The sequence below is a fragment of the Trachurus japonicus genome, chromosome 6 (assembly GCF_045865225.1).
Source record: "Trachurus japonicus isolate A0001 chromosome 6, Traja_1.0".
Lineage (NCBI taxonomy): Eukaryota > Metazoa > Chordata > Actinopteri > Carangiformes > Carangidae > Trachurus > Trachurus japonicus.
In genome coordinates, this window is record NC_140912.1 from 38,838,151 (window position 1) to 38,861,874 (window position 23,724).

Genomic DNA, 23,724 nt, shown 5'->3' on the forward strand with positions numbered 1-23,724 from the left:
GTTATAGACCGAGTCTGTTGGAGACCGAGTCTGTTATAGACCGAGTCTGTTAGAGGCCGAGTCTGTTAGAGACCGAGTCTGTTGGAGACCGAGTCTGTTATAGACCGAGTCTGTTAGAGGCCGAGTCTGTTAGAGGCCGAGTCTGCTAGAGACCGAGTCTGTTGGAGACCGAGTCTGTTATAGACCGAGTCTGTTAGAGGCCGAGTCTGCTAGAGACCGAGTCTGCTAGAGACCGAGTCTGTTAGAGGCCGAGTCTGTTGGAGACCGAGTCTGTTATAGACCGAGTCTGTTAGAGGCCGAGTCTGTTATAGACCGAGTCTGTTAGAGGCCGAGTCTGTTGGAGACCGAGTCTGTTGGAGACCGAGTCTGTTATAGACCGAGTCTGTTAGAGGCCGAGTCTGCTAGAGACCGAGTCTGTTAGAGACCGAGTCTGTTGGAGACCGAGTCTGTTGGAGACCGAGTCTGTTGGAGACCGAGTCTGTTGGAGACCGAGTCTGTTAGAGGCCGAGTCTGTTGGAGACCGAGTCTGTTATAGACCGAGTCTGTTAGAGGCCGAGTCTGTTGGAGACCGAGTCTGTTGGAGACCGAGTCTGTTAGAGACCGAGTCTGTTGGAGACCGAGTCTGTTAGAGACCGAGTCTGTTAGAGGCCGAGTCTGCTAGAGACCGAGTCTGTTAGAGACCGAGTCTGTTGGAGGCCGAGTCTGCTAGAGGCCGAGTCTGCTGGAGACCGAGTCTGTTGGAGACCGAGTCTGTTAGAGACCGAGTCTGTTGGAGACCGAGTCTGTTAGAGACCGAGTCTGTTAGAGGCCGAGTCTGTTAGAGACCGAGTCTGTTAGAGGCCGAGTCTGCTAGAGACCGAGTCTGCTAGAGACCGAGTCTGTTAGAGACCGAGTCTGCTAGAGACCGAGTCTGCTAGAGACCGAGTCTGCTAGAGACCGAGTCTGCTAGAGACCGAGTCTGTTGGAGACCGAGTCTGTTAGAGACCGAGTCTGCTAGAGACCGAGTCTGCTAGAGACCGAGTCTGTTGGAGACCGAGTCTGTTAGAGACCGAGTCTGTTGAAGCAGCTGAGATCTGAGTCAACAAGGCAAACAGCCGAGTCTACAGGGACGCCGTCCTGAATGGGACAACTCTTGACACCTGCTGTTGTAATCTGGTTCTGCATGGAGTAGAAATAAAGGACCGGAGTTAATCCTCAGAGAACAGAGGATGAGGTTACCTAGGTAACGTGTAGGATGAGGTTACCTAGGTAACGTGTAGGATGAATAGCACATAAAGGCTGAGCCAGCTTTACTTAGTTAGTCGACCTCAGAGCAGCGAGACAATGACTTGGACTGTAATAATGACTGCATAGTGCTTTATTTCACACAGGTAGACTGTGACAACAATGACAAACACAGGAAGTGACATCAGTGTAAACACGTCACCAGGCAACAGGATCATCGCCAGTTACATTGGAGCCGTGATCAATCGTTATTAGGATTAGATCATCAATCAATATTGTCATTAGATGATCAGTTAGTATCAGGATGGATGTTCTTTTCTTGTTAAAATAATGTGAGTACAGTGTGTGTCTCTGCAGGACACTGTTCTTAGTGGGTTAGCTGTTAAAGGGATATTTCAACATTTTGTCAACCCTTTAACTAATGGGTTAGCTGTTAGCTAATGGGTTAGCGGGTTAGCTTATAATGTAGGTTAATAAGTATTTGGACTGAGGTTCAGTTTAAAAACCACAGGGAATAATATGAGGTTAGGGTTAATGATGGAAACACATCATGAGTAAAAAGTGATTTCAGGTTCTTGGTTCGAGTCCTCTGTGGTTCAGGAACTGGTCTGGGCTCAGTCCCACCATGTAGAGAGGGAGGAGGTGTCGTCATGGGAACAGAGGGGAGGTCAGTCTTGGTGAGGGTGGCCTTGCCCACCTGAAGCGCCAGCTGCCGGTTCAGCCCGGTGTTTCCTGAAGGCTCTCTGGATCACTGTGGCGGCCACTTCCTGCTGCTTCCCCCGCAGGCTGCTGCTGATTGGCTCCTGGGCCACCTGCAGAAAACCATGGTCATCACATATGTACTCACAACATACTCAGTCTCACCTTTTAAAAATAAACTCTGCTTTAAAATGACTATATGATTTGTTGAAACATCAGTAGTGTGAGTGCAGCCTAGGATAGAAGAGAAGAGAACAGAACCTTGGATGAGTTGAACTTTTCTTTCATTCTGTCTTTGAGGGCGTCCATCTGTACCGAATCCCCGATCACCTGCAAACAGATAATTACAATGAAAAAACTAAATAAAAAATAAAGGAATAAATAAAAAATAAGAGTTAAAAAGCGGGCTACCTGTGCAGCGAGGGCCTGCAACACATCGGTCCAGTGGATCTTGTCTCCAGGAAGCAGAGACTGATCCCTGTCGATCCGTCTGATGGTGTTTGGCTTCAGAACCTTCAGAGGTTCCTCCAGAGCGTCGCAGAAGTCCGACAGCTGACTGCAGAACCCAACGGAGACCATTAGAGACCATCAGAGACCAGTGGAGACCATTAGAGACCATCAGAGACCATTAGAGACCATTAGAGACCAGTGGAGACCATTAGAGACCATTGGAGACCATTAGAGACCATCAGAGACCAGTGGAGACCATTAGAGACCATCAGAGACCATTAGAGACCATCAGAGACCAGTGGAGACCATTAGAGACCATCAGAGACCATTAGAGACCATTAGAGACCAGTGGAGACCATTAGAGACCATCGGAGACCATTAGAGACCATTAGAGACCAGTGGAGACCATTGGAGACCATTAGAGACCATCAGAGACCATTAGAGACCATTGGAGACCATCAGAGACCATTAGCGGCCATTGGAGACCATTAGAGACCATTAGAGACCACTAGAGACCACTAGAAACCACTAGAGACCACTAGAGACCATCAGAGACCACTAGAGACCATTAGAGACCATCAGAGACCACTAGAAACCACTGAAAGTTAAAAGTTTGACCCAGCCATGAGGACAAGAGGAGTCTAGATCTGGTTCTGGTTCTACACCTGGGCCAGACTCACCTGTACGGTATGACCTCTGAGGCATCGGGGTCAAACTCCTTCCATGTTGTATAAAACATCTGCAGGTCGCCGTCGCTCAGGCTGTGGGCGTCGTCCATGTTGAAGGTCTCCATGACGACGGCGGTGTACATGTGGACGAGCAGCAGGACGACCACGACCACGTAGGAGGTGAAGAAGACCACGGCGAGGACCGGGCTGCCGCAGTCGCCGCCGACCGGCAGCCCGGGGTTCTCCAGGTCCGGGTCGCAGTCGGGGGGCGCGGTCGTCATGGTGCTCAGCAGACCCCCCCACCCCGTCACCGTCGTCATGGAGATCAGACACATCACGCTGCTGCTAAACGTCTCAAAATTAAACCAGTCGTTGATCAGGACTTCCTTCTTCACGTAGGCGAAGCTCAACATGCCGAAGGTGGAGAAGGTGAAGATGAGGATGAGGAGGAGGCAGCAGATGTTGAAGAGGGCAGGAAGTGACATCACAAAGGCCACGAGCCACGAGGCGACGGGGAGGACGCGACTCAGACGGACCAATCTGAGGACGCGACACAGACGGACCAATCTGAGGGCGGCGAAGAGGGTGTACGAGACGAAATATTTCTCCAACAAGTCAGACACGACCAGACCTGAAAAAGAGGGGGAGGGGCATATTCAGCCTTCAGAGATGACATCATCAGACAGGTCAATGACATCACCACCTTGTCCTGCACTAACCAGCATTAAAGGTGCAGAGATTGAGCTGGTGGACAGTTATAAATATTTGAGAGTGGTTGTTGACAATAAATTGTGTTTTGACACTCACGTTGCCTCCACAACAAAGAAAGTACAGCAATGAGAAAAATTTCAAAGGAGGTTAAATCGAAAGCAACTGGACTTAGTTATTTGGCAAGTGACTCCAACGACTGTCGTTATAACACAATAGGGCACTAACGAAGTCGAAACCAACTTTCCATCAATAGTGGGGCTGCTTAAGTCCATTTTTGAGCCGAATCGTTCACTTCATGGTACAAGCACCAAATTTGGTACAAATGATGTCCAGGACATACCTTCTAATAAAAGTACGTTGCCCAGCTGAAAATCCAAGAGGGCCGCCAGTTTTCAAGATGGCCGCCTCGTCAAACGCCAAAAAAAGGTTTTCGAGGTAGAACTTGAATTAACAGAAGAATGTTAATGATCCAAGCATCAAAATGAATGTATTATGACTGGAATAACTCGATGGTGTCAATTGAATTCCAATATGGCCACCAATTTTCAAGATAATGGCTATTAAATGACTAAAAAGTAGCGTTTTCGCGTTTTTTCTTCAGTTTTCTGCAATGATCTTAAGTGAAAATCTGCAGAATTCTGAGGGATGTGTTTTTTGTGTGAATCATTTGTGAAAATGTGTCCAAACTTTTGACTGTCACTCACCACACACACACACACACGCACACACACACACATACAGCAACACAAGCGTTCTTTACTGAAATAAAAGTACTAATTTAGCAATATAAATGATAATTCATTAAAATTCTGTGGTCAACATTTATTGGTTAGTAATTTTTTATAAGAGTGATGTCAAAGCACAACCAGGGCACACTGGTGACATCACTGCTGTGAGACTCAGCATGGGGTTCAGTGTCAGCTTGTAGTGTACTAACTGTAGTTGTAGTTTACTAACTGTTGTAGTGGTGTACTCACTGTAGTTGTAGTATACTTTAGTGTCCCAAATGCTATCTAATAAGCCCCTGTATAGACTCAACTAGAAGTTTAGTTAGTTGTAGTATTGTAGTTAGATAGCCGCACCTGAATTGACAGGATGTGCCAGCGCGGGATAGCCGAGCCAAGGGTAACGGGGCTTTAGTTACCTGGATGGTGTACAGATCGCACGGGATTTATGGCACTGGATGAACGATCGGGCTAGGTGTAGGGCACCAGATACTTGAACCTAGTTGTATCCCATATTCCAATGTGCTATGATATTTTGTATGTTTGGGTGGTAAAAGGATAATCCCTCGACCTTCAACTGTATAAGATGTCTGCCGATAATCCATTGAGTTGTGCTACTAAAACTGACTGGAGCAAGTGTTGCCTCTGTCAGACAGATACAAAAGCTATGCTTTGACACCTTTTCTGTGTTTTTATACCGTTATCTAAAAATTAAAAGAAAAAAAAAAAAAAAAAAAGAAAAAAATAGCCTATACAAAAAAAAAAAAAAAAAAATGGGGGAGACAAAGACAGCCTCTACGTGGCCTCCCCTACAAGTAGCTTACAGGTCCAAAAGCTTTAAGTGAAACTAATGTCTTTGGGCTCTACTTTCGTGAACTAGGTGCAGGTGCAGCGGATCAGGCCTGCGCCTCGCCTTCGCTTCTCCAACGGGGAGTGGTCAGGAGCAGATTGCGATTTTCCTTCGAAACGCAGCGGAGCGCATCCCGCCTACTTCCCTCCCACCGGCGCAAATGGCATAGAGGGAGGAGAGAAGGCGTGGAGTGGGTTTGACACAGCCGAGTCAGATCTTCACCAATCAAATGAGCTCCTCTCCTCGCCTTTAAATCCGCCGCGCGCGCAAGGCGGACGTTTGATTTCACCGTGGAAGAGAAGATGTGAATCAGCACCTACAGATTACAGCGGGGACAGCTCTCCATTCCGACACCCCTCCACTTCGACACCCCGCTGTTCCGAAATACCCCCACTTCGAAACACCGCTACTCCGACACCCCCTCCTCCCCCCCACAGCTGTCCAAGGTGCTGAACCGCGTGACGTTGTTTACATTCTGCTTTGTGGCTTGTCTGTGAAACGTGCGCTGCTCAGGGACTGGGCAGATCTGTCCCACTTGCTTTCTCCCCGACTCCGTTGTTGGAGATCTCCCACACAGTAATAGAAATACACTTTTTTTCTTTTTCTCCCCCCCTGCTCCGCTCGAGCACGGCTGAAGCCGGCTTGAGCTCACACGGGCGCGAGGCTGCTGCAGCCGCCGCTCGCACTGACAGCTGACTGAGGGAGATGCTTTGGTTGGGCTTAGGCAATGAAGAAAGGAGTTGGTTAAGTTTAGTAAAAAAGACCAGGTAGAGGCTAGACAGGCTAGAAGCATAATGAACGTTATATGTCATTAATATGAAGTATTTGCTTGTTTTGCAGTTAATTATGCACATGATCCGTTTGACCCCAAAAAGGAAAAAAGGATCAATGCGCACTGCGCGCTGGGGGTTTCCCCCAATAGCCTTTTCGGAGTAGCGGGGTCTTTAGAAAAAATAGAAAACCCCGCTATTACGATGAATGGAAGTCTATTGTCGGAAAGGCGGGGCTTCGGAAAGGCGGGGTGTAACCGATTACAGCATAGACATTCAGCACATCTATATCGATTGTCCCGTCACACTGATGACAGATCAAAGGCTGCACAGATGAAAGATGAGGATGGATTACTGCTGTGTTGACACTACACGATTATCTGCTATATTTATGTATTTACTTATTGATTTATTGAGCCGCATCGTCACGCGACCATAACAAATAAAACTGAAAACAAATCAACTATCATCTCTCACAGCAAACCACAATCAGCCTGGCATCATAGTGAGCAGATATTCACATCTCCATCTCAGGTAAATTCTAAAGAAAAAAGAAAAAGAGAGACGCTCCGTGATGCTTCCGTTACGCACAGCTGTTTGTTTATATTGTGATCTGTGCACACGTGTTTAAATATAGGTTACTAAATATGAGTGTCTTTATTAATGGAAAAGGGGTGTGTGTGTTTTGTTTTTTGTTTTTTTTTACTGGGCAACAGCTCTCAATCTGTCAGAGCAAGTGAGACGGGAGGAAACTGATGTTCTGGTCCGGTCCAAGCTGGCAGTGTCCGGTCGCGCGAACAGACCTCACGGGCTGATGATGCAAAAGTAGTCTGGGAGGGAGGAGAGAGGAGGAGGGAGCAGGTCTATCTATCTATCTATCTATCTATCTATCTATCTATCTATCTATCTATCTATCTATCTATCTATCTATCTAACCTATATTTAAACACGTGTGCACAGATCACAGCATAAACAAACAGCTGTGCGTAACGGAGGCATTTCAGTTTTATTTGTTATGGTCGCGTGACGATGCGGCGCTGGCCCCTAATAAATCAATAAGTAAATAAATAAATAAATAGCTGATAATCTGCAACGGCACAGTGTGTAGTGTCAACACCTGCTCTTGGGACATCCACGGCTGTCTCAGTCCCTCCCTGGTTTCATCTGTGTTAATTCAGTCAGGCTGAGTTTCCATTACGCAAGCCTTTGATCTGCCATCAGTGTGACGGGACAATCTATATAGATACAGGTGTATGTGCTGATTCAGATACAATAAATAGGGGTTATTGTGATGATTATTATTATTATGATTATTGTTAATTGCATTTAAATGTGCCTGGAAGTGTGGAAATCTGCCTGTGGGGTCTTGGTGACGTGTCTGCACTGCGCGCTGGGCAGTCAAATTGCCACTGCGCTGGCTGCGCTTCGCCTTGCGCTGAGAGTAGACCAGGTTGGAGCTGGCGAGCTTTCAGCGCACTCTCCGCGCGGTCTATCGGCAACAAATTGTCACTGCGCCACGGCGAATCTGTCGACACCTCCCCCTGCTGCGCGACCACTCCCATCTCAGCGCACAGCAGTCTGCCAATTTACCGAATCCGCTGCGCACCTTGTTGCACTGGACGATAATACCACTTCGCCAGCTGCGTCAGGGCTCGCTTCGCTGCGCCACCCTGAGTTGCGCCAAGAAATTAGGGCCCCTAGTTTGTGAGTGTTTTTTTCATTTAATTCGCATTGTATCATCATAATATTCAATAATTTTGATTTTCTAAATGCAGAGTTGTATTTCTCATGTGCAAAAACACATATTTCAATGTATAAACCATCAGAATAGGACTATTCAATCAAAATATAGTTCAAACGCTGTTTCAAACCACTTCGAATGGCGGCCATCTTGAAAAATGGTGGCCACTTTGTTTGTTCAAGTGGGCAACGTACTTTTATGAGATAGTAGGTCCAAAAGCACTTGTGTACCAAATTTGGCGCTTGTACCACAAAGTGAACGATTTTTCATTAATGTGCTCCACTACAAAGACAGTCCTTTAAACGACTGTCGTTGGCACTTAGAGCACAAAAGGGAACCAGTGACATCATCACCCTTGTGAACGCCCACACAAGGTTAAATAGTGAGTCTCCACACCAGATAGTTGGACCAGTCCCAGCCTGGTCAGATGCTACATGAACTGATGAAGGTGAAACGTCTTCCTAGACAAATAACTAAGTCCAGTTGCTTTACATTTAACCTCCTTTGAAATACTATGACCTGGGCAAATGAGAATATGCACCGGCAATGAGAAAAATGTATTCTTTTAAAGTCTGTTCTGAGATGATGACCCTCTTTTATAGAAGCTTCATTGAATCTGTTCTTATGTTCTGTGTGGTGGCCTGGTATGGAAACCTGACTGAATCAAATCAGCTTAGTGATATGTACAGCAGGCAAGTTCTCAGGAAGTCTTCCTTGACTCTGGAGTGTGTAGATCACCCCCTCCAGTCTGAGTTTGTATTGTTGCCCTCAGGCCGTCGGTGGAAGGTGCCTGATTTAAGGTTTCCTTTGTCCCCACGGCCATTCAGTTGCTAAACAGTAGATCATTAATCGTATGTAGCCTACTGTATGTATATACAGACTGTTCACGGCTGTTGTAACCTGTTGCATTTGCACTTTAGGCCCCTTGCTGTTTATTATTTATTTGTTTGTACAGTGTACATTATTGGCACTTTTTTTTTTTTAAAGTATATTTTTTGGCTTTTTATGCCTTTATTAGATAGGACAGTTGAGAGTGTGACAGGAAACAGGAGGCAGAGAGGAGGGGAATGACACGCAGGATAGGGCCGTCCGACGCGGGATTCGAACCGGGGCCGCCTGCAGGGAGGACTATAGCCTCAACATATGGAGCGGGTGCTCTACCAACTGAGCTAAACACCGCCCCATTTATTGGCACTTTTTAACCATATTTTATCTTGCAGTAGGTCCTTTTAATCTGCCCATGAAATGTTATATGTTATATGTTACATGTTATTTGGTGTTGTCTATTTGTGTATGTGTTTGAATGTGTGGATCTTCCTGGCTGCAAATCAATTTTCCCTTTTTGGGACAAATAAAGACACTTTGACTTTGACTTTGACCACATGGCCCATGACATCATCAGACAGGTCAATGACATCACCACATGGCCCATGACATCATCAGACAGGTCAATGACATCACCACATGGCCCATGACATCATCAGACAGGTCAATGACATCACCACATGGCCCACTAACCAAAGATGGAAAGGACAATGACCACGAAGTCCAGGATGTTGATGCCGTCGGAGAAGAAGTGGCGTCCGAATGCGATGAGCTTGACGATGACCTCAGTGAGGAAGATGAGGATGAAGGTGAAGTGCATCCAGTAGAGAACCATCTCCATGTGTTCGCTGTCATCGTACGTCTCTATCGTCAGGGACAACACGTTCAGGCAGATGACCACCACCATGAAGACCTCGAACGCCTGTTTGGTGACCAGGTCGAACAGCAGAGCACGGCAGGCGTTCTGGAGGATGGATGGATAGATGGATAGATGGATGGATGGATGGATGGATGGATGGATGGATGGATGGATGGATGGATGGATGGACCAGATAGATAGACAGACAGACAGACAGACAGACAGACAGACAGACAGACAGACAGACAGACAGACAGACAGACAGACAGACAGACAGACAGATAGATAGATAGATAGATAGATAGATAGATAGATAGATAGATTTACTTTATTAATCCCAAAGGAAATTCAGGTGTGGTCAACTGCTCACAGAAGAATCAGTCACACACACATACGATAAAAACAGATTATAAATATCTAAAAATAAATAATAACTAATAACTGGAGGTAAACCGGGTTGAGAACAAAGACAAAACCACGCACAACAGCAGAAACAGAAACAAGGAGGACAGAAGTGTTCCAGCACTTCTGCCTTTAGATTCCCCCCCGAAAGAAGTCTGTGCTTGGGGAGGGGAGCTGTAGCTACCTTCAATGGAAATGTGAGAGCACTGTAACATTAAACTAGGGATTTCAAATGTTTAATCAAAGAGGAACTATGCAAGTCTGCTTGCTTTTCCGCTGTTTTGCTAGCAGACCCTGGCCATGTGCATTTGTTGAAATCAGTTTTTTGAAGTGCATCCACCTTATTGTTCCACATTGTTAGCCAAGATAATGTTTATGGTCCCCAGCACTATTTAGTGCCCAGAATGAGTGAATCGCGTGCTTCACCTCCATTTTTTTGGTTGCATGACAGTCAGTAACACACCTGTCCTCCAGGAAGTCAGGCCCAATTCCAATCCGACCCCTCACGGACTCACTGACTTAGAGGCGCGTTCAGGTTCAGTCTGTGAGTGTGTGAGGGCCGTTCCGTTGTCAGATCACCAAGTCAGTGAGTCAGTGAATGAGCCCTTACTGCCCCCTTACCGTAATTCAGCACCGATGTTGACTTTGGGTAGGGGAATTACCCACAGTTCATAGCGTTGTGAAGTCAAACACATGAGATGCCGTCGGAACGCAAGTGTTAAAAAAAAAAAAAGTAAATTACCACACGTAGTCAGAGAGAGCTCCGCCGCTCTCTTTATTGTTAATGGACTGGAGCCAAAAAAAAGAAAGAAAGAAAGAAAAGAAGCAGTTTACTGTCAGTATTAACGTGCAGTTTGTGATTATTGATGATCATTTGATCAGATCTGATCTGGGAACAGTTTGTTTTGAGTCCGTCCCCCTCACACACCTTGTGCGCGTTGAAAGTACGGTAAATTATCGGCCCAAGACCGGAGTCAACAACATGTTGTTGTCAAGGTAACGTGTTGTGAGAGTGGGTAAGTGCTGTTCCATTCATGTTTACAGCATCTGGACCCTCACACACTCTCACACTCTGTCACTTAGAGCTGACGTCACTTTATTCAGTGAGGGTTCAGGGCTTGAGTCTTTAGGGGGCGGATTGGAACTGGGGGTCAGTCCTGGACAGGAAGTCAGTAACACACCTGTCTCCAGGAAGTCAGTCCTGGACAGGAAGTCAGTAACACACCTGTCCTCCAGGAAGTCAGTCCTGGACAGGAAGTCAGTAACACACCTGTCCTCCAGGAAGTCAGTCCTGGACAGGAAGTCAGTAACACACCTGTCCTCCAGGAAGTCAGTCCTGGACAGGAAGTCAGTAACACACCTGTCCTCCAGGAAGTCAGTCCTGGACAGGAAGTCAGTAACACACCTGTCCTCCAGGAAGTCAGTCCTGGACAGGAAGTCAGTAACACACCTGAGGTCGCGGTGCAGACGGACGCGTCGTCCTGTAAAAGCGTCTCCTCACGGCGAGGGAGAAGTAGCGCTGCTCCTCCGTCATCCACAGATGTTTCCCTCCAAAGTAAAGAGCAGAGCAGAGACATGACACACCTGTTCACACCTGTTGTCATGGTTACCCTCACCCCAACACACACACACACACACACACACACACATCCTCTCTCTCTGCAGACACCTATCTTGTGTCTCAGTTTGTGCAGCGTGTCGATGAAGACTCTGATGAAGAAGTTGAAGGTGAAGAAGCCGCCAATGATGATGAAGAGGATGAAATACATGTACATGTACAGGTTGGCCTCGTACGCAGGCTGGTCCTCCACCTGCACACACACACACACACACACACACACACACACACACACACACACACACACACACACACTAGTTTAGTAGGAGCAGCTGTGTGAGTGAAATCAGTGAAACACATGTATCTAGTGTGTGCGCCGACCTTTTGGGTGTCCACTGCTGAAAGCATGACCTCGTTCCAGAGGCTGAACGTCGCCTGACAACAACAAACACACACACACAAAGATGTGTTCACTGCAATGAGCTACCTCACTTGTGTTTGTTTACTTCCTGTGTGATGTCACTCAGACTGACCACGTGCAGCAGCGTCAGGAACGTAGCTCCCACGTTGTCGTAGTGTAACCTGGAGTTCCTCCATCTGACTTCAGAGTAGTTGGCCTCTATCAGTAGGAAACATTCAGTCCTGTTGTTCACGTCCTCGCTGGAGAAAAACTCCTCCGACGTCTCGTTGAAACAGTATCTGAACTTCCCCGCAAACAGATTCACCCCCATCACGCTGAACATCAACCACACGGTCAGCGACACCAGCAGCATGTCGGCCAGGGACGGCAAGGACACGACCACGGTCCGCAGCACCGTCTGGGGACCGACAGGGGAGACAGAGAGGTTGAGACAGAGAGGGTGAGACAGAGACAGAACAGAGGGTGAGACAGGTGATCAGGAGGAGGACAGACAGGACAGAGACACCAGGTGAGTCTCCAGAGCCGGATCAAGGCATAATCCAATCCAATCCAATTTATTTATAGAGCACATTTAAAAACAACCAAGTTGACCAAAGTGCTTTACACAAAAAACAGTGAACAAAATCAACATTCAGTAAAAAAGCACAACAGATAAAAAACAGCAAAACCAATAAATAATAAGACCATAGTTGCTAAAATATTAGGATTTCAAACTGTGTTAAAAGCCAGGGAGTAGAAGTGCGTTTTAAGACGTGTTTTAAAAACAGCTAGGCTAGGGGCTTGTTTCACGTGAGGGGGGAGAGCCAACTCAGCACCTGCTTGGGGCCCCATGACTATTGGGGCCCCAAAAGGTAAGTACCTATTAACACTGTAGTGCGTAACTTTTGTCGTTCTTGTGGAGTTTTAGTAAAAAAGCACCTGCACTTCTTCTCTTGTTTGAAGACGTTTCACCCCCTCATCCAAGAGGCTTCTTCAGTTCTGAGACTAATGCAAGAAACAGGTGTGTCTTACCCTCAGGCCGTGGGAGCGAGACAGAGACAGGTGAGACAGGTGTGTCTTACCCTCAGGCCGTGGGAGCGAGACAGGCCCCTCAGGGCCCTCAGGGCCCTCAGCGGCCTCAGCGTCAGCATCAGCCCCACTGAGCCTCCCAGCACGTCCACGGTCAATGACATCAGAGACACCTGGTGATGACATCATACCTCACTCAACTATCAGTCAACTAATGACACACTCATCAAACTGGGTAATAATCAGAGTCATTGATCAGGGTCTAACAGCCATGGTGGGATGTCTAAATGGTGGGATGTCTAAATGGTGGGATGTCTAAATGGTGGGATGTCTAAATGGTGGGATGTCTAAATGGTGGGATGTCAGAATGGTGATATGTCTAAATGGTGGGATGTCGGAATGGTGGTATGTCTAAATGGTGGGATGTTGGAATGGTGGTATGTCTAAATGGTGGGATGTTGGAGTGCTGGGATGTCGGAATGGTGGTATGTCTAAATGGTGGGATGTAAAAACGGTGGGATGTGGGATTGGTGATATGTCTAAATGGTGGGATGTTGGAGTGGTGGTATGTCTAAATGGTGGTATGTCTAAATGGTGGGATGTATAAATGGTGGAATGTCTAAATGGTGAGATGTTGGAGTGGTGGGATGTATAAATGGTGGAATGTCTAAATGGTGGTATGTCTAAATGGTGGTATGTCTAAATGGTGGGATGTTGGAGTGGTGGGATGTATAAATGGTGGAATGTCTAAATGGTGGTATGTCTAAATGGTGGAATGTCTAAATGGTGGGATGTTGGAGTGGTGGGATGTATAAATGGTGGAATGTCTAAATGGTGGTATGTCTAAATGGTGGTATGTCTAAATGGTGGGATGTAAAAACGGTGGGATGTGGGATTGGTGATATGTCTAAATGGTGGGATGTTGGAGTGGTGGTATGTCTAAATGGTGGTATGTCTAAATGGTGGTATGTCTAAATGGTGGTATGTCTAAATGGTGGTATGTCTAAATGGTGGGATGTATAAATGGTGGAATGTCTAAATGGTGAGATGTTGGAGTGGTGGGATGTATAAATGGTGGAATGTCTAAATGGTGGTATGTCTAAATGGTGGTATGTCTAAATGGTGGGATGTTGGAGTGGTGGGATGTATAAATGGTGGAATGTCTAAATGGTGGTATGTCTAAATGGTGGAATGTCTAAATGGTGGGATGTTGGAGTGGTGGGATGTATAAATGGTGGAATGTCTAAATGGTGGTATGTCTAAATGGTGGGATGTAAAAACGGTGGGATGTGGGATTGGTGATATGTCTAAATGGTGGGATGTTGGAGTGGTGGTATGTCTAAATGGTGGTATGTCTAAATGGTGGTATGTCTAAATGGTGGGATGTATAAATGGTGGAATGTCTAAATGGTGGTATGTCTAAATGGTGGTATGTCTAAATGGTGGAATGTCTAAATGGTGGTATGTCTAAATGGTGGTATGTCTAAATGGTGGTATGTCTAAATGATGGTATGTCTAAATGGTGGGATGTCTAAATGGTGGGATGTCTAAATGGTGGGATGTGTAAATGGTGGTATGTCTAAATGGTGGGATGTCGGAATGGTGGGATGTCAGAATGGTGATATGTCTAAATGGTGGGATGTCGGAATGGTGGTATGTCTAAATGGTGGGATGTTGGAATGGTGGTATGTCTAAATGGTGGGATGTTGGAGTGCTGGGATGTCGGAATGGTGGTATGTCTAAATGGTGGGATGTCAAAACGGTGGGATGTGGGATTGGTGATATGTCTAAATGGTGGGATGTTGGAGTGGTGGTATGAATAAATGGTGGGATGTTGGAGTGGTGGGATGTTGGAACGGTGGTATGTCTAAATGGTGGGATGTCTAAACGGTGGGATGTGGGATTGGTGGTATGTCTAAATGGTGGGATGTTGGAGTGGTGGTATAATCAGAGTCATTGATCAGGGTCTTACAGCCAAGATGAGGAAGTCGATCCAGCACCAGACGTTGGTGAAATACTTCCTGAGGTGGGATGTCGGAATGGTGGTATGTCTAAATGGTGGGATGTTGGAATGGTGGTATGTCTAAATGGTGGGATGTTGGAGTGCTGGGATGTCGGAATGGTGGTATGTCTAAATGGTGGGATGTAAAAACGGTGGGATGTGGGATTGGTGATATGTCTAAATGGTGGGATGTTGGAGTGGTGGTATGTCTAAATGGTGGTATGTCTAAATGGTGGTATGTCTAAATGGTGGGATGTATAAATGGTGGAATGTCTAAATGGTGAGATGTTGGAGTGGTGGGATGTATAAATGGTGGAATGTCTAAATGGTGGTATGTCTAAATGGTGGGATGTTGGAGTGGTGGGATGTATAAATGGTGGAATGTCTAAATGGTGGTATGTCTAAATGGTGGAATGTCTAAATGGTGGGATGTTGGAGTGGTGGGATGTATAAATGGTGGAATGTCTAAATGGTGGTATGTCTAAATGGTGGTATGTCTAAATGGTGGGATGTAAAAACGGTGGGATGTGGGATTGGTGATATGTCTAAATGGTGGGATGTTGGAGTGGTGGTATGTCTAAATGGTGGTATGTCTAAATGGTGGTATGTCTAAATGGTGGGATGTATAAATGGTGGAATGTCTAAATGGTGAGATGTTGGAGTGGTGGGATGTATAAATGGTGGAATGTCTAAATGGTGGTATGTCTAAATGGTGGTATGTCTAAATGGTGGGATGTTGGAGTGGTGGGATGTATAAATGGTGGAATGTCTAAATGGTGGTATGTCTAAATGGTGGAATGTCTAAATGGTGGGATGTTGGAGTGGTGGGATGTATAAATGGTGGAATGTCTAAATGGTGGTATGTCTAAATGGTGGTATGTCTAAATGGTGGGATGTAAAAACGGTGGGATGTGGGATTGGTGATATGTCTAAATGGTGGGATGTTGGAGTGGTGGTATGTCTAAATGGTGGTATGTCTAAATGGTGGTATGTCTAAATGGTGGGATGTATAAATGGTGGAATGTCTAAATGGTGGTATGTCTAAATGGTGGTATGTCTAAATGGTGGAATGTCTAAATGGTGGTATGTCTAAATGGTGGTATGTCTAAATGGTGGGATGTCTAAATGGTGGGATGTGTAAATGGTGGTATGTCTAAATGGTGTCGGAATGGTGGGATGTCAGAATGGTGATATGTCTAAATGGTGGGATGTCGGAATGGTGGTATGTCTAAATGGTGGGATGTTGGAATGGTGGTATGTCTAAATGGTGGGATGTTGGAGTGCTGGGATGTCGGAATGGTGGTATGTCTAAATGGTGGGATGTCAAAACGGTGGGATGTGGGATTGGTGATATGTCTAAATGGTGGGATGTTGGAGTGGTGGTATGAATAAATGGTGGGATGTTGGAGTGGTGGGATGTTGGAACGGTGGTATGTCTAAATGGTGGGATGTCTAAACGGTGGGATGTGGGATTGGTGGTATGTCTAAATGGTGGGATGTTGGAGTGGTGGTATAATCAGAGTCATTGATCAGGGTCTTACAGCCAAGATGAGGAAGTCGATCCAGCACCAGACGTTGGTGAAATACTTCCTGAGTCCGTAGCCGCTCCATTTCAGCAGCATCTCCACCAGGAAGAGGAAGGTGAAGACCCGGTCGGCCTGGACCAGCACCGTCTGTAGGACGGGCCGCTGCTGCAGGTGGATGTCCTCGAAGGCCTGTTCACACACACACACACACACACACACACACACACACACACACACACAGCTCAGTGATCTGACGTGATGACTATTTACTAACTAATCAGTACTAATAATAGGCTTTAATGAGGAGTGTGTTCACCAGAGCTGCACTGCTGAGGATGATGATGAAGATGATGAAGGCTTCAAAGGATTTATGTTCCACGATGGTGAAACACGTTCTCCTGAAGTTAGACCAGACCCTCCCTGAGCCCCGGGACGTGTCTACATCCAGGAACCGACAGCAACGGTAACAACCTGACACGAAGAAAATGAGCCACACATTGTTATATAATTGGTCGATCTTTAGAAACATCAGGAACTCATTAACAGTTGAAGCCTCTAACATGATTCTGTCTCATTTTAATTATTGTTTGTCCTGTTGGTCTCAGGTGCATCTGTCAACCAGGTCTCTTCTCAAACAAGCCTGAAAATCTTAGACAGAAAGCAAATATTACACGCTTAGCTTTGATAATTTAATGATGTATTCTGATGTCTGTTTAGTTTTCAAAATTACCCATAATGTTGCTCCTCTCTCAATGAAAAATGTTGTCAAACTCCGTTCTGAACACGCAATCGTCAAGATCAGACATTTCCAAACGTAGCTCTGCCTTTGCTCAGTCTGCTTCCTCTTTTAAATCTGTCAACTCATGGAACAATCTCCCAACTCATCTGAAACTCTGTGCAGACTTCAACGTTTTTTCATGTGAAGTGAAAAACCGGATTCTAAGGAATCAGTCATGTCAGGTTCAAGCCTAAATTATTTTAAACTTTCTCAAAGTATGAAGTAGTATTTTAATAACTCTATGTTCCTATTTCCTTCTGTTTGAGATATGTTTTATACCTGAGTGTTTGTGACGTGTGTGTATAGGTGTGTACATGCACGTGTATGGATGTTTGTTTTGTTATCCTCTTACCACTCCTATAAATTCTGTAATATTCGCCTATCCAAGGCGTACCCAAAGTAAATTGAATGCTGTTCTTGAACTGTTTGGAGAATATGGATGGGCTTGGTCTCTTTTGAAAGGTAACACTCTGAAGTTTTTCCCCAAACTGAAATAATCACTATAAGTGCTATTATCATTGAGTAATCTAAGTTGGAACACACTGAATTAGAATGTTTTTATTCTCGCCTGAATTTTTTTGTTGCAATCAGATGCCTGAAGATGAGTGTAGCTGAGAATTTTAGCTGGAAAACACAATGGGACCACAGCATGAAGCCTTACCTGGCCCCAGTTCAAATTTGATAACAATCCTGCTAAAAATTAGTATTTTACACATGTTTTTCTAAGTGTATATCTAGGCGTTTTCCTAAAATTGCCATTGAGAAACAATACATGCGCCAAAGTGCAGCTTTTGCACAGTTACGCATGAAGATGGCGGTGCTGCCTTTTCCCAGGGACCGTGAATGCAGCACATCGTTTTTTTCGGAATTTCATTGGCTATTCGATGCATCAGTTGCCATCGGGATCGGTTTCTATTGGCTGAAGCCATTCAGCGCTGTCGGAGGGGATGTTCCTCATACAGACACAGCCACTCATTCGCTATTGCAGGCGGCAGCCGGGGACAGGGAGCTTGTGATTGGTCGAGTGAGCTGTCAATCGAAAGCTCAGAGTGCAGCGCCATTTTGTGAAGTGAAATAAACATTGTTTTCATGTAAACGCCGGACTTATGAGGAGAAATAAACGGATTTACTGGATATACAATGCGTAATTTCATAAGATGCAGCAGCGGGATGAGGCTATCTACCGGTACAACCGTGTGTTTTGGACTAAATACTTTACTGGATTGGATTTACTGGACTTTTCTGAATGTAACGACACCAAGTTTGTGGGGAAACCCTGTGATCCTGAGCCTGCCCTGACACAAATCGTGAGTTATATCGGCTTTTTAAGAACTTTGTTAGCATGTTTATAGTCTGATTCGAGTGTTGCTGTGATGATTATATTTAGGAATGGTCGGCATATCTTTAATCACAAGAGTTTTAGCTTTCCAACGATATGTGGCATGACTATTTCAAGTGACTGGTGACATCCTCTATGACACCTCCCTGTTTAAAACCCCCCCGGGGGCCCGCAGGCGGGCCGTTGGAATGGTAACAGGATTTATGTAAGTTGACAATCTTTATCTTTTTACTGTTCTTACTCACCTGACCAGGGACGACGGATGGAAAGTAGCTACTAAGATAAATCCAGTACAAAGAATCTCCTCTCATTTTCTATGACTAATGTTATTTTGTTTATTATCTCTGATACAAATAACTTATTAAAGCAGAAGTAAGTGATATTTTTGTGTTAATCTAAGTCTTAAATAGTTGTATCTTCCGACAGCAATCACTTCTATAGAGTGTTTGGTCTGAAACACGGGTCTGTCAGTCACTCTGCTCTGCTCTGAGCCCAGGAGAAAACTTTCCTTGTATCCTACAACCTTTATCCAATGAGGAGAGAGAACGGCATAAAGGGGCAGTCCTCTCTGTGTGTGCAGCCAAGGGATGCGCCTGAATGTGGTGACGTAGGCGGCACAGTGGTTAGCACTGTTGCCTCACAGCAAGAAGGTCCTGGGTTCGAATCCCCGGCCGCCCAGGTCCTTTCTGTGTGGAGTTTGCATGTTCTCCCCGTGTCTGCGTGGGTTTCCTCCGGGTGCTCCGGTTTCCCCCACCTCTAAAAACATGTCGGCTAGGTTAATCCTCCAGTCAGTGCCCCTGACCAAAGGCACTGGCTCATAATCTGGAGTTGGTCCCCGGGCGCTGCACCGTGGCTGCCCACTGCTCCTCAGGGATGGGTTAAATGCAGAGAAAGAATTTCACTGTACTAGCTGTATATGTGACCAATAAAGTACCTTTACCTTTACCTTAGGGACGAGGACCAATAGATCCATGACGAGGGCGGGGGCTGCTAACTCCGTCGGCTGACAAGACGTTATGGTGCGTTCAAGGCAACTCGTAACTGGTGTTTTTCCGACCTGTGAAGTGGTACCAGTTCGATCTGGTACGAGTTCACGGGTCAGAAGTTACGAGTGGCCGTTATAGTGACTTTCACAGGTAAAACAGGTCGGAGAAACACGAGTGGGTTGCCTGGAACGCTACAAAGTCGTAAGTTGTGACTTGAAGCTGTAATTTACGGTTTCAAAAGCCTGCCTGGAACGCAGCATTAGCCAAAACAAAACAACAAAACAAAAAACCGACTCGCCTACTTCTGCTTTAAACTAAACTAAACACACACTCAGACCCTTAGAATGTGTATCTGTGTGTGTGTGTGTGTGTGTGTGTGTGTGTGTGTGTGTGTGTGTGTGCTCGTACCTTGGCAGCAGCAGTCTTCAGGTGTGTTTCCTTTATCTCCGTCCTACAAACAGAAACAAACAAATAACATGTTTGTTGATGTCTGTTTGTTTGTTGTTTATGTATGATGTCATCTGTGCTGATAAATGTTTTTTACTTGTTGCTTTTTGTCGTCGTCGTCACATTCAGGTGTGTTGACCTTGACCTCTGACCCCGGCCGGTCTGAGGTCACAGAGGTCAAGCCCAGGGCGACGTCTGACAGGAAGGAACCAGAACAATCAACACCATCATCTGGTAGAGACACAGAACAGCCTGGACCTACAGACCTACAGACCTACAGACCTACCTGAACCTACAGACCTACAGACCTACCTGAACCTACGGACCTACAGACCTACCTGAACCTACGGACCTACAGACCTACCTGAACCTACAGACCTACCTGAACCTACAGACCTACCCGAACCTACAGACCTACCTGAACCTACAGACCTACCTGAACCTACAGACCTACCTGAAACTACAGACCTACCTGAACCTACAGACCTACAGATCTACCTGAACCTACAGACCTACAGACCTACCTGAACCTACAGACCTACCTGAACCTACAGACCTACCTGAACCTACAGACCTACCTGAACCTGTAGACCTACCTGAACCTACAGACCTACAGACCTACCTGAACCTACAGACCTACCTGAACCTACAGACCTACAGACCTACCTGAACCTACCCGAACCTACAGACCTACAGACCTACCTGAACCTACAGACCTACCTCCGCCCCTACAGACCTACCTGAACCTACAGACCTACAGACCTACCTGAACCTACAGACCTACAGATCTACCTGAACCTACAGACCTACAGACCTACCTGAACCTACAGACCTACAGACCTACCTGAACCTACAGACCTACAGATCTACCTGAACCTACAGACCTACAGATCTACCTGAACCTGTAGACCTACCTGAACCTACAGACCTACAGACCTACCTGAACCTACAGACCTACAGATCTACCTGAACCTGTAGACCTACCTGAACCTACAGACCTACAGATCTACCTGAACCTGTAGACCTACCTGAACCTACAGACCTACAGACCTACCTGAACCTACAGACCTACAGACCTACCTGAACCTACAGACCTACAGATCTACCTGAACCTGTAGACCTACCTGAACCTACAGACCTACAGACCTACAGACCTACCTGAACCTACAGACCTACAGATCTACCTGAACCTACAGACCTACCTGAACCTACAGACCTACAGATCTACCTGAACCTACAGACCTACAGATCTACCTGAACCTGTAGACCTACCTGAACCTACAGACCTACAGACCTACCTGAACCTACAGACCTGCCTCAACCTACAGACCTACCTCCGCCCCTACAGACCTACCTGTCTCATGTCCCCGGTCCCGGTTGCCATGGTTTTCTTTCTGTCCAAACAGAGTCACGACATCCTCCAGGACCCAGGTCCTGGTCCGAGCAGCACACCCTCTGATCTGATTCACGGCTCTGGACAAGTTGTTGTGTCCTTCTGTTGGAGCTGACAAACGACCTCCAGCGACCGAGCTCAGCAGCAAGGACAGGAACAGGTTCAAGACCTGGAGGGAGATCAGGGACCGGATCAGAACCAGGAACGGTGAACTGACGCTGCTCGTATGAAAGTGACCTCTGTCCAGATACGTAGGAGACTATCTGGGGCAATGACATGCAGTCAAGATGTTACTGGTCAGGAGTCAAACAGGCGATCAACCGCTTTAGGGCGGATTTATTTATTTGTTTATTTAGACGGGACAGTGCATATTAATGGACACTGAGTACATGAGTACTCACTGTAAATACACCGGACTTAGCACTGCTGCTAAATTTCATCTGTAGTCCCCAAACAAGACAACAGTTGACATAAAAAGTCCATAAAGACAGAGGACCGATAGATAACAAAACAAGTAGATTTACATGATTGCAGGAGGATTCGACATGATTCGTTGAGTTATAAAAACATACAATTACACACGCTCAGACTAGATATGATTACTTTACCCAGACTGAACATGGTTACATGATTGCACACTGACTACACTATTGCACACGCACCGGCCATAGACATAAAGCTGCACACACAAGAAAGACCCAGATTAAGCATGACTACGGGTGCTCACAAGTTTGTTTGTCTAGTATCCAGTCTATAAATTGTGCATTAAAAGTCCTAAAAGTCGGACACTCTCTAATAGACCATTTCTATGTTTATAAACATTGATGACGTATGTTGTGGGCGGGGCTTCACTGGTGGCAGAACGTGACAGCTGATCTGGTGTCAACAGTGGAAAGCCGCATCAAGAGCGATCAAATCAGAGGAAGATGGATCATACAGAGGCCTTCTCTGATTATTTTAATGTTTTGTCAACAGAAAACAGGTTGTCATACCTGAGTAGGCTAAGTTAACGATTAGCAACGGAGTGTGTTGTGTGTTACGGACCGACGTAGGCTACTGCCTAGGGACACAAAACGCTGCGTGGGCGATCATCAACAAGTCCATCAACTACGGTATGACAGCAAACTGTAGCCTACTTGTATGGCTGTATATTACAGTTTATTTAACGGATCCATGTCTGTTATTTCTGTATTAGTCAGACCGTTGTTAGGCTATATATCACAGACCGTTGCTAGGGACACCGCTCATGACCCGATGTGTGTAAAAATGAATGGATGAATGTCAAAATAAATGAGTAAGAGGGTGAACGTGTACACGTGTTAACGTTTACACTGAATGAAACAGTAAATGTTTAATAAAAATCCCTAAACGATGCACGCAATATCTACATATATTTTATACACTGACTGATAAGAGTATTTTTTCCGTCGAAAAAAGTTGTAAAGGACGGGTCGTCTTATATTCGGGGTCTAGATATTGTAGCCTACATGTGCAAATCAGCGGGTGACACCAAACAACGTCTGCCCAAGCAAGTCAGAGCTTTTCTTTCTCTCACACTCACACACCAGTGACCTAGAGATGCAGCCATCTGAGGGGACGCGCGTGTGTTGCCGCTTCTCCACTACACAGTTACAGCTCGGCTCTACTCGACTCGGTTTAGGTCCTAGTTTAAATCACAGCTGAGTTCTTTATAGTTCCTCCTCAGCAGTCGTTGTATCACCCCAATTTCCACCGGGTCCGTCAGCGTGGCGGTCACCACTGATCACTCCTCTAATCAGCATTTCACCGGTCTCGCCGCGGCACGACTCTCTTTTTTCTCTCCTTTCGTCAGCTCCAAACTCACTGTTCTGCACCGCGATTACGAAAATTAAATAAAATTCACCCTCTAATGTGGCTCATCATCACAGCTTAGGGTCGTGCTGAGCCAAGCAGCTGCGCTGCTTTTTAAAGTTGAGCTGTATGTCAGGACGTGTATTTGTTGCTTACTTCCGGTATTTTTCTGCCACCAGTACGTCACTGTGACGTCAACGCCTAAGTGGTCTATATTGATGGGTAGCTTGTTCCATTCCAAGCATCCTTGGATTGATAACACGTTTTGAGAAAATGTTGTGCATCTAAATGGTACCTCACAGTCCCCTCTTGGGACGATGCCAACATGGGATGTGTTCCTACCACTGGGCCACACGGCAGCCCAACGGACCCTGTCTCTGACGGACGGGCGGACACGTGGGCAGGGCCGGCCCTAGGATTTTGGTGCCCCTAAACAAGGTTTTTGTTTGTGGCCTACACTCTAAGCGCAAACACCAAATCACTGGTTAAAACTGAATACAGACGTGTTTATG

The 23,724-nt window shown here is 46.0% G+C and overlaps 1 protein-coding gene across 1 annotated transcript in view; it reads right to left on the reverse strand.

The window, feature by feature from the left end:
* Positions 1-1,358: 1,358 nt before the first annotated feature.
* Positions 1,359-23,724, reverse strand: part of LOC146986683 (sodium channel protein type 4 subunit alpha B-like) — a 59,139-nt gene continuing 36,773 nt past the window's right edge. Inside the window, exons 18-32 of the mRNA XM_085780530.1 lie at positions 21,344-21,551; positions 20,087-20,184; positions 19,951-19,993; positions 16,756-16,910; positions 16,455-16,628; positions 12,965-13,084; positions 12,016-12,300; positions 11,864-11,917; positions 11,594-11,735; positions 11,375-11,472; positions 9,357-9,627; positions 3,054-3,672; positions 2,335-2,479; positions 2,185-2,253; positions 1,359-2,036 (exon numbers count right to left, since the gene is read on the reverse strand). Coding sequence (XP_085636656.1) covers positions 1,893-2,036; positions 2,185-2,253; positions 2,335-2,479; positions 3,054-3,672; positions 9,357-9,627; positions 11,375-11,472; positions 11,594-11,735; positions 11,864-11,917; positions 12,016-12,300; positions 12,965-13,084; positions 16,455-16,628; positions 16,756-16,910; positions 19,951-19,993; positions 20,087-20,184; positions 21,344-21,551 — 2,625 coding nt within the window. The 3' untranslated portion in view covers positions 1,359-1,892. The remainder of the gene's footprint in view (positions 2,037-2,184; positions 2,254-2,334; positions 2,480-3,053; positions 3,673-9,356; positions 9,628-11,374; positions 11,473-11,593; positions 11,736-11,863; positions 11,918-12,015; positions 12,301-12,964; positions 13,085-16,454; positions 16,629-16,755; positions 16,911-19,950; positions 19,994-20,086; positions 20,185-21,343; positions 21,552-23,724) is intronic.